This window comes from Ips typographus, linkage group LG2, assembly GCF_016097725.1.
Source record: "Ips typographus isolate SLU linkage group LG2, UJ_Ityp_2.0, whole genome shotgun sequence".
Taxonomy (NCBI): Eukaryota; Metazoa; Arthropoda; class Insecta; order Coleoptera; family Curculionidae; genus Ips; species Ips typographus.
Window position 1 is genome coordinate 11,388,710 of NC_138423.1, and position 17,252 is coordinate 11,405,961.

The 17,252-nt window shown below is 35.0% G+C and overlaps 2 protein-coding genes and 1 long non-coding RNA gene across 6 annotated transcripts in view; 2 read left to right on the forward strand and 1 right to left on the reverse strand.

The window, feature by feature from the left end:
* Window positions 1-17,252, reverse strand: part of LOC145724516 (A-type potassium channel modulatory protein KCNIP1-like) — a 205,392-nt gene that overhangs the window by 145,479 nt on the left and 42,661 nt on the right. The window contains exon 1 of one of the 4 annotated variants that reach the window (XM_081972850.1): window positions 541-701. The exons of the other annotated variants lie outside the window; for them this stretch is intronic. The gene's annotated coding sequence lies outside the window, so the exon portion shown is untranslated. Of the gene's footprint in view, window positions 1-540; window positions 702-17,252 lie in introns of those variants that run through there. 4 annotated transcript variants of the gene reach the window in all.
* Window positions 1-17,252, forward strand: part of LOC145724525 (uncharacterized) — a 126,706-nt gene that overhangs the window by 76,462 nt on the left and 32,992 nt on the right. The window lies entirely within an intron of this gene.
* On the forward strand, window positions 14,218-14,764 carry LOC145724521 (uncharacterized). The gene is made up of 3 exons (XM_081972865.1): window positions 14,218-14,347; window positions 14,414-14,505; window positions 14,574-14,764. Exons 1-3 carry the CDS (start codon window positions 14,278-14,280, stop codon window positions 14,736-14,738), a joined length of 327 nt encoding a protein of 108 aa, XP_081828991.1. The 5' UTR covers window positions 14,218-14,277; the 3' UTR covers window positions 14,739-14,764.

Genomic DNA, 17,252 nt, shown 5'->3' on the forward strand with positions numbered 1-17,252 from the left:
AACTTATTTTTTATGGGCTATCAAATGGTGAATTATTGACATTTAAACCTGGACCACTCTGTATAAGCATTTTCTGGTGACTTTTTACAGTAATTTACAGAATGTTTATTTGAAGTAAAGATTATGGAAAGCTTTTCATTTTCTTAAATTCCTCCTAGCCCACATCAAACTATTATGACATGATTGTATCTGAAAATTCAGATACCACTTTTAAATACCACATAAATAATTAAAATGCAGTTTTTTAACGTTAAATGTTTAATAAAATAATTGTTTGAATTCACCTGATTCTTAATATTAGTTAAGAATATTCTGCTAACTTATTTTTTTACACTAAATTTCAGGACGTTTATTTGAAGCGAAAATTATGGGAAGCTTGGTTTTTGTTTAATTCCACACATGCACAGTAATTTTACGACTAAAATTATTACTTAAACTTTTGTCCCTTTTTAGATGACATATGGTTTCGTAAAACGTTGAATTGAATACGTCCAGTTTTATACACAAAAAGAGCGAACATTCAAACAACATCTAACTTACTTTTGTTGCAAAAAGCGTGGCTCTATTTTTCCCTATCGCATAAATGTGTATTGTCTCCTCCGTAAAAGTTTCAAATTGGACGCGCGTCAAAAGTTTACGTCACAAAAAAGCGGACCTCCAGTACGCAAAAAACCGGAGTCGTATAGAGCCGCATAGAGACTGATCGGTCGCTCTAGCCCGTTTTAACTCTGTCCCCGCATCTTCGGCTGCTTAGCAACCGTACAGAGAGCTGCTGCTGCCACCACGCCTATTTCGCGTCCGTCGAAGAATGGAAAAATAATGGAAAAAATAATGACGGAGAAGAGCTTATGGTTAATCCGACGCCACCGGTAATAAAAAAGTGTGTGGCGAATTATGTTTTGATAGGTGTTTTAATGGTTTGTTTGTTTTTAGATATAAATTATTGGATTGAAGATATTAATTTGGATTACAAAGAAAGTTTTCTGTAATTTTTTACACACCCTGTATTTTTCAACCTCATTTGCGGAGATTTTGATTTAAAAAGTTGTTCTAATTTTCAAATAACACACCATTTATCCAGGTTTGTAACCAGTTCTGGTCTGGTTGCAGGTTTTGGTTACAGTCATCTTCTGCAGATTTTATACACATATTTCTTAGGTCTTCTTCAAATTCTTCTTTGAAGATGTTGGTGTTTTTTAGTTGACACTAATGTATTGGCATATGCTTTCACATAAAGTTTGTTCACGATCTTGTTGGAGCTACCTAAATTTGACAATGATTTTTCTTTAAGGTTAGGATAGGTTGGGTTAGGTTTGGTTAGTTAAAAAATAATAATTAAGTTAAAAAATGTCAAAATGTAATAAACTCTACTTTCTTCTTGCAAAACTATAAAATTTAAATCTGTACGAAGTTCTGTAGATATTTGTGTGATCATGGAAAAATTAGATTTTTGGGAAAATTGCAATTTTGGCAATTTTCTAATGAATGAATGATGTTATTTTGATAGTCCTGTCAGTGAGTTAAAATGGCAAAAGCTGGATGAAACTTTAGAGAATATAAAAGATAATGCAGCCCAAGCTAACGAAAGTTTATTACCTAAAAAGTTCAGAGAATCCCAGTATAGGGAATACGTAGTTTTTATAGCATGGAGGAATGAAAATGCCATTGCTAATATTAAAAAAGGTTTCTGGGCGTTATAAGCAGGCGTTATGATAACACCCGTCTATAATGACCTCAGGTTGTTATGAACACTATAACCTACACCGTTTCCATGGTATTATGTATATTATTCATAACGTATGTAAAACATAAATAGCTATAAAATAATTTTTCTGTTTTTTTTTTTAAGTTAAATAATACAGAGAATCACAAAGTTTTAATATTTTTTAATATTGCATATATCTAGATATATCAGAAACTTGAAGAATCAGAAAAACGTATTTGTCATTTGTGGTATTTTTCATGCTTTTTCGAATGTTATTTGAACGAAACCGATTGAAATTTATCAACTAGACACTTTATCTATAAAGTTACACTGAAGTTGTTTTATTCTGGATGTATAGTATGAAAACATAATGTGTTTAAAGACCAACAAGTTGAGTATTTTAAATGAACACCCTGTATGTTATTATGCCATTCTATTCAGCTTGTGATGGTTAATTTGACGGTCTACCAGGTGCTTTTCAAAAAGTATACAGTTCCCGAGATATACAGGGTTTACACAGGAAATTAAACCAGCTGGTTGTCGGTGCGTTCAAAAGCTAAATAGAGCAGTATTTCAGACACCTTATATATTACTGCGTCATTCGATTCAGCTGATCATGGCCTTTTTAATTTTTTTTTGTGCTATAGGAAAAACGTACAGTTCTCGAAATATACAGGGTGAAAGTTTTAACAGACAATTGAACCAAACTAGTGTTGAAAATACAAAACTACCCTTCTTTAAATCAAAATATAATTGAACGCATTTATTTTATGAAAGTTTATGCATCAAATAATTGTATATTATTAACCAAGGTTTAGACAAAAGCTTTTATTGACCGTGTGTCATACCCAACCAAAAAAAGATCAATAAAAGCTGTCTAAACCGTGGATAATATAATGTTTTTTTCATTATTATATAAAATTTGGGATAACAACAAAACAACTACATGAAGAGACCTAACCTAACCTAACCTAATTTATGTGTCTCTGTCAAGTCAAATATATTTCATATGTCTTAATAGACATTGACATTATTATTTACCTAGGTCAATAATATTTCCTTGCTTGTTGTGTTTGTGTCAGACTAGAACTAGAGATTAAACCAATGTGGTATTTCGGTTCATTTTCGCTTCAAACTAGTCGCAGTTCTTATGGCAAAACCAAATTAGACAGTGGCTTATTTCAAGCAAATTTGAACCATAATGATATTTCTTGTTTTTGCTGTAATTAAAGCTGTATATGTGCCAAAAACATAACACTGCTTAAGAGTTTTTGTCACTTAAGTCACCTTTATTGGGTTTTACCATTATACATTTATTACAACTTACACGTGTATGTTTAAACAATTTCAAAAAGTCAAACTTGTATCATAAATATCACATTAAGACCACAATATAAAATTATATTCTTATAACTGTCCTGTTACACAATGAGTTTAAAAAGTATCTTTTATGTATGCAAATAAAAGCATGGTGATAAAATATGTATAATACAAGTATAATCCAGTTCAGCCACCATATGAAAACTAAAATAATATAAAACACGAAACGGAATTTCCTTCTAACTCAATGAATATACAAAAGGACGTGACATACATTTTTAATGCATTAAGCCCGGTCTAAATGATCCAATAATAATTGAATAAAATATGCCAGACTTTCAGCGGTCCAACGCTGGTGGTTTACGAAAATAATATAATAAAGTTTCCAAGCAGTTTTACTGTTCGGCTGTATATTATTAATAATAAATAGGGTTGCAGACTAGAAAATATACTGCTCAGTTTTCATTATATTTTATCAAGTTTCGACAATGTAACGTAGTTTTGAAATTAGGAAATTTGGCCAGGACCCTTCAATTCATTTGAGTTGAGCGCTAAATAGATTTAAATAATGCATAATTCAACAGCTTTGATAAAACTTTTTAACGCAAATTAACATAGCCTTTTGGTCATTTATTTGGTAAATTCGAATAGTCAAAACGTTTGCAGTTGTAATATATTTCATTCGAATTTACCGGTTTTTTTAGGCAGTACATTTGTTATTTAGTTATTTTAAATGACAGCAATTTTGTTACTGCAGTTACGTTCCAGATATGTGCCGAGTGGGTTTCACTGTAGTGGTTTTTTTATGTATTGATCTGGTCCAGTTAGTTACGCAGTTTTGTTTTAAAATAATATTAATAGTAATTTACTGAAGTAGCCTTGTAAAATTTAACATGATAGATTATATGTTGATATGTATACTTAAACTGTAAAAGGTTAAATTAACCAAAAGTTATATCAAGTTAATTGACCTTAAAAATTTCGAAAAGGTTTTTTAACAACCGAAATCTAAAGATAGATGGCAAAAAACGACTTTCACACAACATTTTACTAATTTTTAAAACTCTACAGATAAAGTTTTGTAAAGATTTTTTTGTAAAAAAATTGTAGCAGCCATTATAAAAAACAAATCAGTGGCTTTGGTTGTATCTCCAAATTTTTATAATGTACAAAATCGCAAAAAAACATCTATTTATTGACTCCATTAGGTTCTTGATTTTTGCGTACAGAATAATGTAATAATTTGACTTGATTATAAAAAAAACAAAAAACTGTGCGATTGAGTTTAGTTTGGATTTAAGTAAAAGTTTTAGTAAAGTCGCTCTATCAAAAGAACATATGTTATTGTATGTATGTATGTATTTATGCTAAATAAACGCCATTATTATTATTATTATTATGTTGTCATACTTTTTTCACTTTATTTAGATTATTTACAACTCTTTTGAAAGCAACTTTACAAAATCTTACTTAAATACTGTGACACCCTGGGTACAACATTTTTAGGGCACTCCACTATACTAAAATTATTATAACTTTTTACTAAAATTGCTAATAAATTTACAACAAGCCTAATTGAACAAAACGTTAAAAATTCCAGCTCCCACATTTTTCCTCATACACAAAGAAGTTCAAGCGTTGCTTCTAACCTCAACGCGAATATTAAGGATTTTCACTGAAATTCCTACTCCCCAATTTGAGTAAGCGTGCGTTAAACTATAAGTAATTTAATTGCATTGAAATTGGATTCAAAAGGGATGCTAATTTTGCTTTTATTTGAGCGTCGTTTGTAGGAGGTGGTAATTATATTTCTAACAAGGAGACATTTATTATGCCGAGTGTTTAATTAAAGGTTAGGGAACAATTAATTAAGTTACTTTAATAAATAATCTGGTAAAATGCTTTTTTTAAGACTTCAGTTAAGAATTAATATTGATGAATTAATAGGTTTAGAGTGGCATTTAAAATTTAGTTGCCCTGTCATTCACTATGCATTTAATTCAACTTGAAATTTTGGCAAGGCGATACAATCTTTGTTTATCAGTTTCTAACGTAATTTGTGATATACTGCCACGCAATTTGCTTGTAAATTTCCTCCCCGTTTATTTGCCAGGACCGTACCCCGACCTCTTTTATTAAGTTTACCCAATTACTCACTTAATTGACATACCTAAACTGGTTAGTTTATGTATCTTACAGCAGCAGTAAATAGTATCCGACCCTATCAATATTCATATCAGCAAGTTATGCATGGATTAAATCAACTGCCCCAGTTATACAGTTGCAGTAAACTTTCAATAAGCTATTCGGCTGAATTGTAGCTATTCATTTCAGTAACGCATTAAAGTGCCTAAACCGATTTATGTAAATTATGGATAATTTTCAATTATGCGTTATTTCAGGATGATTATCAATTAAATAGCAAATGGTGCTAGAGTAAGTTTATTTTCTGTACCGGGTGCATCTTATAGTATATTACGTAACTAGTGCTGTAAAATGCCTTAAGTGTAAAGTTCCGCTTTCGCAACTCATATGATTTTTTTTTTTCATTAAAAGATATATTTTTAAAGTATTAACATCATATTTGTACTAATCATAGGATTTATGCGACACAAGAAAAAATAATAATGTAATAAAAAAATTTACAAAAGCATGTTATCTAATTATTATTAGTGTTGTTCTTAAAATAATGATTCATGGTGATATTACAGTTATTAAGAACAAATGGCGTACCTATCTGTTGAACCTATCTATGTGAAATTTTACATTTTCTGTCTCAAAAACAATTTTAATTTACAACTAACAGAAAATAGTTTTTCTTAGGGTTTGTGTTTTGTCATGTTAAAGAAGGTTGGTTAAAAAAGTGACAAAAAAAAAATTGTCCGCAAAAAGTCAATTATAAAAAAAGCAGAGTTTTTCAAATGGAATATCCCTATTTTTATGATTTTATTGTATACCAAGTTCAAAATTAGGGGAAGTTTGTTATGTTTATGTATATTGGTTACTTATTTTAAAAATTGATACTTTTTCAAATAATTAATAAAGAATAAATGATTTTCTACCCCAATTACGCTTAAGTTATACAAATAACAGCAAAATTTAATGAAACGTAAATTAATCAATTTACGTTTCACACCTTGAAATTAACTTAATTTTGTTTCAAGTTAGAAAATTGACTTGAAAACTTGAATAACAAGGCATATTCATGTTTTGACATTTGAAACTGGAAATATGAGTAGAGAAGTTGATAATTTTATGAAATTTATATTTCAGATAATGCTAATTGTCTTGATAATTTGACCAAATAGAGAATTGGTATATTTTATTGTTTCAAGCAGAAAAATTGACTTGAAAACAAGGTATTTTTCATGTTTACTTATGTATGCAGTATGTTCAATATTTACCTCGTTCATCTGAAAATAGTTTTATATTGGTCAAAAAAGCAGATTTTAGCTTGCTGATTTTTTTGTTGACCTATCACAAATTACGAGCAGTGATGTGATGAAAAAAGTGTCCACATCAGTAAAAATCTAAAAGCTGCACTTTTAACAAGTGTAATTGAAATGTTCAACCATCCCTTTTTAAATTCATTGTAATCAATTCCAACCATCGTAAATTTCTGACTAATTTTCGTGGTCCCCAGTAATGAAACCCGAGATTGCTTCTATCAATATACCTGCATTAAACCGGGCTTATGAATGATTTAATATCCCCGCATCCCGACAATTAAGGACCTTCGAAATAAAATGGAGGTTCCAATTAATGCGAAAATTTTAATATATGCGCATTAATTTCCAAAATATTCGTAATAGACCGTTAATAAGACAGTTTACTTATCGTATTAGCAATCAGGCGTGAAAGGCCTCCAGCCAGAATTTCATTACGGTTTCCTCTAACCCTTTAGCTCCAATTTAATTTTCATATCTGGGCCTTCTTGGCCATGAGCGAACATTTAAGACTGGGCGATATGCATCTGCTAAGGAAATACGCCGCCATTAGCTTTGGCTCGTTATTTATTATATGGATGATATGTTGGAGAATACTCGGCATAAGCACGGAACGATACTAGTTTGCCAGGAACATAAATTATTTCCAACGTGGTCGCAAGTTTAAAGGATTTGATTTATTTAAAATACACGTGCCAGGAATTTAGACAATACAGTTTGTTACCTAAACTCGTTAAATATACGTTTTTTTCCAAAGAATTTTTGCACAGTCAATAATTGAACAGCCTGTAAAAAATTTCAATTAAGTTTATGTTGAAAAAATAACTCAAAAATGTGAGTTATTTTTTCCACATTTAGAAAAAAATACTAGGAAACTTTATAAGTTAAAGGGAAAGTAGTAAAAATAAAGTGTACAGGGTTATTCCCACCCAAAACAACAAAACAAAATTAAAGGTTTCAAACGTAACACTCTGTGTATTATTACATCTCTGGAAAGCTCCTGTACTTCTGATTTCAAAGATATTCCGTTATTGATATTATATTATTAACACAGTATAATAACACAGTTAATTTATTTAAGCAATCGTTATCATTTCGAAAATAAGTTTCAGTTATACACTTAACATTTTGATGACTGAATTAATAAAATGTCTTAAAAAAGATTAGAGATACAGATTTGGTTAAATGGGGAAAAAGTTGCGAAAAGTAAATTTTTTGATTATACCTGTCATTTTTTTGTGACGTTACTTTTAAACTTAACTTTTTTATTTTTGGTATTGGAGAGACAACTGTTTTTTCTTGTCTTATTTTTAAGTTTAAATTTGTGATGGGTGCTTTACCGGTAAAGTAAATATTTTTATTTTCAACCAGGTATGTAATAACGTTATTTCTTATGTGTAAACCAGGTGGAAAGATGAAAATTACCTGCTTTTATTTTCCACCGGGTGGAAAGTGAGTACCTTCCGTAAATGTCACTTTCCACCCGGGTGAATGTCAATATGCGTTTTGTCATATCTGGGCTTACTTTTTATAGTTAAGAGACAGTGCCGCCACCTCTGCAACAGCTCGAAGCTGAGACCTTTGATCTTAGGGATGCCAACAAGTATACATTTTTGTTAGGAAAAGATTGTAAAATAGATAGTCGGACTTCAGTTGTCATTTCGCTTTACCAGAAATAAGTTAAGAGCGATTTCAAAGCAAATGATTTGTTGTAGATGGCGCTCCCTATAAGCTGGCTTAAAATTGAGTAGATAATCAATTTTGGCACCCCTCGAATACTTGATTTTAGCAAGAAACTAAATCAGAACTTGATTTTTTTTTAGAAAGTGGATCGCGAGTTATTTGAAAATGTGTGAAAATTTTTTGAAATTAAATAGTTGGTTTTTCCTGCTATATTTGATTTGACAGATAGGAAAAGAAGTTTATTTTCAACCAGGTATGTAATAACGTTATTTCTTATGTGTAAATCAGGTGGAAAGAGGAATATTACCAGCTTTTACTTTTCACCCGGGTGGAAAGTACTCACTTTCCACCCGGGTAAATGTCCCACCCGGGTGAATGTCAATATGCGTTTTGTCATATCTGGTCTTACTTTTTATAGAAGAGACTGTGCTGCCACCTTTGCAACAGCTCGCAGCTCAGGTGATGATGAGTAACATTTGCGTCTTCAGAAATCTCCACATTAAAAGCACTTTAAGAAACGTTTCAGCTCAAAATATTAAAGACAGAATAGCACAATAATGACGTTGTCAAGATTGTAAACAAATCACCAGTCGTTTATTATGGTTGGTCATAACTACTCGTACCTATACTACCTTATTGTTAGAGACTATTAGCAATCAATATTTCAACTGAATGATTTATTAAAAGTTCTATGAGATTTTGATAAATGGTTAAAAATAAAATAGAATACCAACCATGGTAGAAAGTTTAATTTCTGTCTCGAGCTACCTAATTTCTTGACAGAAATCAAACACTTTCCACCTGAGTATGTAATATACTATACTTTGAACTTTTTTATACTTGATACTTTTATACTTTTGACTGAAAATTTTGACCGGTAAATACTGTTTCTTCAAATTGTGACCCTGCTTTTCTCCCTGACTGTACCAAATTTTATAATGTTTCTTCAGGTTAATGAATAGGAAATTTAATGAGAATTTCAAAAATGTTGCTAAAACAGTTATTTTCTTACTCCAAGTGGGTTTTACAGGCAATTTTGTCCCTGTCTGACCTTTTAAACTGTTTTTCTGGCAGTTTATACTTTGACACCGCTTTTCTCTCTGACTGTACCAGATTTTGTAGTGTTTTTTTCAGATTATTGGATAGGTAGTTTAATGAGGATTCAAAAAATTTACTAAACACAGTCATTTTCTCACTCCAAGTGGGTTTTACAATCGATTTTATCCTTGGTCAGTGTTTTTTTTGGCAGTTTCAACTTTGACATCACTTTTCTCACTGACTGTACCAAATTTTATAAGGTTTTTTCAGGTTATTGGATTGGAAATTTAATGAGAATTCCAAAAATGTGCTTTAACTACAAGTAGGTTTGACAAGCAATTTTTTCCTTGACTGTCAAACTGTGTTAAAAAGTTGCAAAAATCATGATTTAGAAAAGTTTCCTTGCTGTATTCGAAACAAGACGTGTTTCTGTGATCTAGAACACTATTTTGACAATTGTCAGTAAATTACTGGTAAATTACGAACATGTTTTTTTAATGAAATTGATGATAGTCATGGCAGAAAAATGATATCTTAAAATTGATAAATTTTCCTGTCACACTAAATTTTACTTTTTTCAACGAGCGTGCGCGACTGATAACATTCCTGCACTATTTTTGTGCTACGAATATAGACTTTTCCACATTAGTGCGTAAAGAAATCGTTTTCCCACACTAGTGCAGAAAGAAATTATTTCCGCGCATTAGGGTGGGAAGCAAGGTGCGTAGCGAGCTCAGCGTGCGAGAAAGTATCACTTTCCGCACTTGGTAGTAAAATAACTATTCCAATTTTACTTTGCCTTTACCTTTATTAATAATAACTTTAAAATTTTTACTTTTAAAATTTATTGGCACAGGTAATTTTTAATTAAAGAAAAATAAAACATAGGGCATTTCTTTATTAAGGTCAAAAAACAGAGTAAAACGCATTTAAACAATAAAGTGTCATACATCATTGAATTTGCAATAAAGTGGGCTTTCAGAATCTGATATTAAATAACAATGACTGTATGAGGTTGATGATGGTTCCGCAAAGACGAAACGTATTTATGAAAAACTGATAATGTCACTTTAAAGAGCTTTAAAAGTTGGTGTGGAGAAGTGTTATTAGTTTTGGTCCAAGTCCAATATTAACATCACAAAAAAATAAAATATAAAATCGAAAAATTCACTTTTTGAAAAATATCTCAAAAACCAAAGAAAAATTCGACGTTTTCTAAACGTTTTCTTAAGGTTTATTTACCTTATCACTGAAAGGATAAATTAAAAATATGTGTTAACGAACATCAAACTCTTATTTTATTTTAACTGTATAAACTCTCCAAAAAATTCTTAGTTTATTTTATTTGCTTCATAAACCGGGCATAATACAATTTTGAAAGAATGTGTGTCAAAGTTTTTTTTAAATATTCCTTATTCTAATTTAACCGATCCTGTAGAATCTCTAAAGACAAAATTTCCATAAATGTCACACATTTGGCCATTTTACTACATACAATACATTCAATTTAGAATGAATTCAATCAAGAAATTTGGTTATAAACTACCTTTTATATAAAAACATTGTTAATTTTATTATGTAAAATAAGGGTGAGGCATGGTGAGTTTATCCCTCTTTTACTACTGAATCCCAGGTATAAAAACTTGATATTTTAGCATATTTATTTTGTTATCAGGACATTTTTTTGTAAAAAAAAAACCGACCTAGTTGAGTTACAAAAACAGTGGAAATATACTGTTTCGTATTACAACTTGAAATCTCCTGAAGGAACGATCTTGTTTCGGTTTACGCTTCGAGCAGTTTACCGCCACATACTCTTAAAATAAACCTGCAAAAACGAGTTCCCTAAGGGTTATATTTACATAAAATATTTCATGCACTTATTTTTCAGACATTTTTAATTAAATTTACCTTTTTCGCTTAATTAAAGGAAAAATAATAGCACTAGGTTTGAAAAATAAAGCCGGATTTATAGATTTGCGTAGCGTAACACAACGCAATCCTAGCGCAGCGTAGCACAGCATAGCGCAATTTTCTTACGTAGTGCAATTTATAGATTCATTTGTTTAAGATGTGAGTTCCTTTGAATACATGCGCGTCAAACAAAGACTGACAAGCGACAAGTGACATTTAACCTATTTTCATTGGCTAGACGCGAGGTGCACAGCGTAAGCGTAGCGTAAAAGTTGAAAATTACCAACTCTTGCGATGCGCTGCGTTGTACTTATGTTGTGCTACGCTACGCTTGTGCATCTATAAATTGATCAACATATTCTGGATGATTCAACTTTCTTACGATGCGCTAGGATTGCATTGTGTTACGCTACGCAAATCTATAAATCCGGCTTAACTTTTTCGACGACTTACTTTGAAAGTACCTCATGTACGCTTCCATTTAGAAGCAGAAAGGGGTTATTTGCCGCGCGCGAGCAGAAAGAGAGATTTTCTGCTCTAGAGCGTTTTCGCTTTCTACTAACAATCTACCCACCAACTTTTTTCGGCGTTTCCATAACAACGCTTGACATACCTGTTTGAAATAACCACATTCCGTCAAAGTGATTTATCGGTGACAATGAGTTCGAGCGACGAAAATGATGTGAGTTGTCCTTCTAATCCACCCCACAGCAGTCGTCGAAAAAATATCGTCTATATTTCGAGCCAAAAGTACTTTTGCCGCTTTTACATGATTGCAGCGTTCGGCTTCGCCTCAAGCTGCAAATTTCATGTGCAAGCGGCAAATATATACTTTCCGCTCTTAATATAGAATATACTATTTTCGACTACTGACTTTGAAAGGACCTCATGTACGCTTCCATTTCAAAGCAGAAAGTGGTTATTTGCCGCACGTGTACAGAAAGCGAATCATTTTCTGTCCTAGAGCGTTTTCGCTGTCTACTAAGAATCTACCCACCAACTTTTTCGGCGTTTTCATAACGACGCTTGATATATCGGTTTGAAATAAAGCCATTCCGTCAAAGTGATTTATCTGTGACAATGAGTTCGAGCTACGAAAATGATGTGAATTGTCCTTCTACTCCACCCCACAGCAGTCGTCGAAAAAGTATCGTCTATATTTCGAGCCGAAAGTACTTTTGCCGCTTTTACATAATTTTCATGTGCAAGCGGCAAATAACTACTTTCCGCTCCTAATATAGAATATACTATTTTCTACTTGCATGCAGAATTCTTTTCCGCACTCATGTTCAGTACAACATACTACCAAATACGCCATGTGACTTACCGACTTATTCTACAAAATTTCTGAGTAACATTCTATGTATATTTGGTGTAACAAAAAACTGGTTATGTCACTTGCATTTACTCCATCACGTGAAGTAAACATATCAATTGCAAATCGTGCAGTATATGAGTTTGAGTATTTGCCCCCAAAATATATTGCAAATTGCACTGATTATACTCATCAGATGAAGAACTTTCTGAATTCGTCGTATCAACTGCCCAGAGCAAGTATTTCCAAATTAGTGTAATGAAAACCAAGAAATCTTTTAGGAAAAGGATCTTTTCCGAACTTATTTTACAAATCTCTTTAAGGTCTGCAAAAATCGCCAATTTAGACTTTAACTTATACGTGATTTTTTAAATTATTCAAAATAACGAAAGTTCTAAAAAATACATTTACAGAAAACTAATATCAAGTAGAAAATACGTTGTCATATTTTATTTCGTTTCTCGAGACTTCCGGACTTACTGTGCACTTGGCAGAAATATTGCTTAATTTTTCCGGAGATGGCAAAAATTATGAAGTTCTCCCTACTGAACTTCTTAGAAACCCCGAATACTTATGGCACAAAAATCTATGAGATAAAAAGTTCAATTTACCAGTTTCCAATAAGATCTATTCAGATATTCCCTGTAGGTCGATAATAAATTTATTTTATTGTTTTTACGTGAGCAGAAAAAATGTTGCTAATCTTCATGATATACAATCATATTGTCACGTTTTGGGGGTAGCGCAGGAAGAGAAACAACAACGTAGTACAAGTATGTCTCCTTTATTTTATTCTCAAGACGATGCTTAACCAAATCTTACCCCCAGATTACGAGGGCCGCTAGTACCGCTACAGGCGGGACGCCCATGGAACACTCTCTACGAGGGGGTGCGCGGGGGTGTGTGTGTGTGTGGGTGTGCGTAAGGCCTTCTGATGTGCCGCCAAGCGGAACCCGCTCGATACGAGCAGGGAACCCCTGTAACCGACAAGCCCGAAGGACTTACTTTATGCACAGCAAGCCCCCTTTGAAGTGTCGCCAAGCGAAACCCGCTCGATACGAGCAGGGAACCCCTATGATCGACACTTCCTAAAGGACCTACTTTAGGCGCTGAAAGGGTCAAGAGTCCCGACGGTCACCACTGGGTTGCGCAAGGACTCAAGTCTGTTCAGCCTGGATATCCAAGAAGGTATCGAGCCGTCCGGGCACTAGAAAGTTCGGACTGATGCTCGATAGACCGACCCAGAGACCAGTGATCCTCGATGGCTTGAGACGCTGGTTAAATACTCATCTCATGACCTTAATTTGCCGGTCTCGCTGATTCGGCAGTGAACTGGGGGAGACCGGGGCCAGGCTAGGCAACGGAACATGGTGCAACTTCTGATATTCGTGACATCTCCCCCCTCTGAAGAGTGTTCGCCCCGGACACTTAACCCTAACTTAACCAAATAATCTACATGCTCCATGGCTTTATTTACAATGACATTTACAACGTACGACCAATCGTCACTTATATCTTATCACGCTCCCCTTGTGATACTCCTGGAAGCTGTTGCTCCTTCCTTGAGGGCGGCCTTACGCGGCTTCGTTCTGCTTATCTGTGCGCCAGAGCACCCGTTACTCAGTTCGCGGGTGGTGGCGCCATCTACTGACTTTCCACGTCCGCTTAGAAGTGCTCGGGATGGTCGCTTGTTCCGTGACTTCCTAGGTTGTGGTATCCTGGCGGTAGAGGGCGTGACGGTCGGTCAACCTATTTAAATATGTATATTGTAAGTTTATGTTTTATTGTTTATACTTAATTGTTTAGACTATGTAAGCTTTATGAAATATACTTAGTTTGCACCCTACTTATGCAAAATGTTACCCTTACAACTTATTGTATTGTTTAACTGGTCGTCGAAGTGTAAGAACAGAATAATGGAATCAAGTAAGTTCACTTTTCCCTCTATTCTCTATTTTTCTCTGTATCTTTTCCCCTTTCTTTTCCTTTTAGCTTCGCATTACCAAGGGTTCCCTTGCACCAGGCGGCGGTTAAGGGCCCGGCTACTACGTCTCCTACACTTCGTCCGTTCCGACTTTCCACGAGTATGTCATTCTTAGATTGGAACTGCTATTTTACTTTTTCTTTCTCTTTTTTTTTTTTTTTCTTTAAGGGAATCGCACCGGAAGTGTATATTTTTAAGGTACCGTTTGGTGACTGGCCCCCCAGCTATCCAGACACCCATGTGTTGCTTCGCGAGGGGTCGTTTTGCGGACAGATATGTCTGATTTCTTTTACCCCTCGCCTTCGGCGACCAGTTATACATCTGTATTATTAATGCTAAATATATCTATATCCTATCTAGTCGTTTGTTTGTTCTATGCTACGTTTGTGTGACTTGACTTATTGCTCGCTTGCTGTGCGCGCGTTTCCTGTCAGTTGTCGTTCTAATTGATGAGCCACACCTTCGGTCAACGTCTTGCCTAGTTCTGATGATTCGTCGATTTTCAACACGAAGGTTCTCGGTACCTGATGGCGTCCTTCTGCCGCCATGCTTGATATCTCTAAATTTTCCTGGCTTTCCTGTCTTAAACCTTCTGTTTCGGTGCTCTGACTGGGTGATTTGTGTTTTTTACGGGAGGTAAGGTAGTGTTTCAGCAGGCCGTATAATATGACGCCGATTATTATCCCTCCGATTAGCCACGTTGTCACGCCCAGCCAGTATTCCTGCGTGCCCCCCTCGGGTGCTTGGGGGGCCCCGTTTTCTGAGTGTGCTGTCTGTGCCAGTGCGAGTACTGTTGGTCTTCGTAATAGTAAGTAAATTACCGCTATTGACAAGACTATGTTCCACGTGAACATGAAGGAGTGGTTGCCCTGGTGTATTTCCACGTGGGCGCGGTGTTCCTGTTTTTCCCATTCGATGTCCATGTTTAACCTTACTTCTTTTTCCGAGGTTAGGTTGAAATGTGGCAGGTTTGTGGTCCAGTTACTGTTTAGGCATTCTGATAGGTTATGAAAGGTAGGTAAAAATGCCTGGTTATCTGATGGTTTTAACACGAACGTTTTTAGGTTAGTCCATGCGGCCGGTAGTATGTGCCGTATGGAAGCTGGATTTTCTTCGTCTTTGCAAGGAAATCGTTTTTGGATGACAACGTCCCTGTCTACTAATAGCTGGCATTTGCATGGTAAGTTGATTTTTAATGCTCCTGGCAGTTTTAACATTTCCTCTCCGAGTTTAGTGGTGCTTTTAGGGCAGCTGATTGTCGTGTTGGCTTTTGGGTGTGTGATTAGGAATTCCTCGGACCCTGTTTCAGATATGATCATTAGGTTTGACTGGTGGCAATGCATAGGGCAATGTTCCGCTATATCTTCCACTGTGGATCCATGAAACAGTTTTCGAGCGCACGAAGGGCCTTGTGTTTGGTCACCCGAGAACCTTGGTAAGTAGCACAGCCTATCTTGAAATGGTTTGCATTCGTGTAATGCAATGCCTGTGATTTCTTTTAGGACCGTGGTCCCCTGGTTATTTGCTACGGCCATCATCAGTGGTGAGTGCTTTAATGTGCATGTCTGACCCTGCCATGCGAATGGGTTTGTCTGGAGTTGAAATAGCTGCCACTGGTGATTTTTAGTTACTGTTGGTACCTTGATGTGTACCACCAGCTGTTCTCTGGAGAAGGTGCACTCGCTTATTGGTATCCGGAAGTATGATGCTAAGTTGGATACAGGTATGGCTAAATCGATGTTGTCTTTTCCTATCTCGTTTTTTATTTTATTTAGATCGCTCCTTAATGTCTCAGGTTGAATTAGTGACAGTGGTATATGTTTATGCCTACATTCTTGTATTGCGGATTGGCTCCGCATTCTTCTAATTAGTAAGATCATTTTCCTTGCCATCCCCAGATTTGCTTGCATGTTTGCCTCCAGAGATCCTGTTGCTAATTCCCTTCCTGCTATTTCCCTTTTCCGAACCTCGTTTAGGAATTCCTCTAATATGTGCACCCTACTTTCTGTTGTCTTGATTGCCCTGTTGGTTTCTTCCTGGCAGCGTTTTTGTTCTTCAGAATGTGTGCTGATCAATTTCAGCGTATTGCTCATAGTTCCATGTAGGGCATTTATATGTGCTTCCAGTTTGCCTTCTTCCATGGACATTGAGTCAAGTTTTTCCTGGGTTGCTACCCCGCAGCAGTAATTTAGCCCGTCCGCGATGAATCCTAGTGAGAACGTTCGTTTCTGACGTTTTGTCTTTCCAGACTCTGACCACTCCGGGTACCAGGCCGCTTTGTATTTGTCCATTTCCACATCTATTGCCTTTTCTAATTCCTCCAAGTGTTTTTTCGCCCTGCAGTATATGTGTTGGGCATTGCTCTCGCAATTATCTGCCTGTCTGAACCCTGGTTCTGTACTTAGTTTAGGTTCTAACCATGGGATGACGTAAGTCAATGGAATAGTGCCCTCATAAAGTATTGTTTCAGGTAGTGTTTTCCATGTTGCCCCAGCTGATACTTCCACATGCTGTGTGTCCGACGTGCCGGGCCTACAAGAATTGTTTTTATTACTGACTCCGTTCCATGTAGGCCGACCGACTTGTGCTAGTCATTGTTCCTCTTCCTTGCACTCTACGTCCGAATCCCCCTCGGATATGTCCCCCAACGTCCATTCGTCATAGAATGGTAAAATCCTCCCTATGTGTACTATATCCGTTTTCTTTTTTCCATTCTCTTGTTTTACTTCGTAGTTAACCTCACTGAGTTTCTTTATTATTCTGTAGGGTCCGAACCATCGTAGCAGCAGTTTCTCGCTCTTTCCCACCTTTCTGATTGGGATGAATATTTTCACCCTATCTCCTACC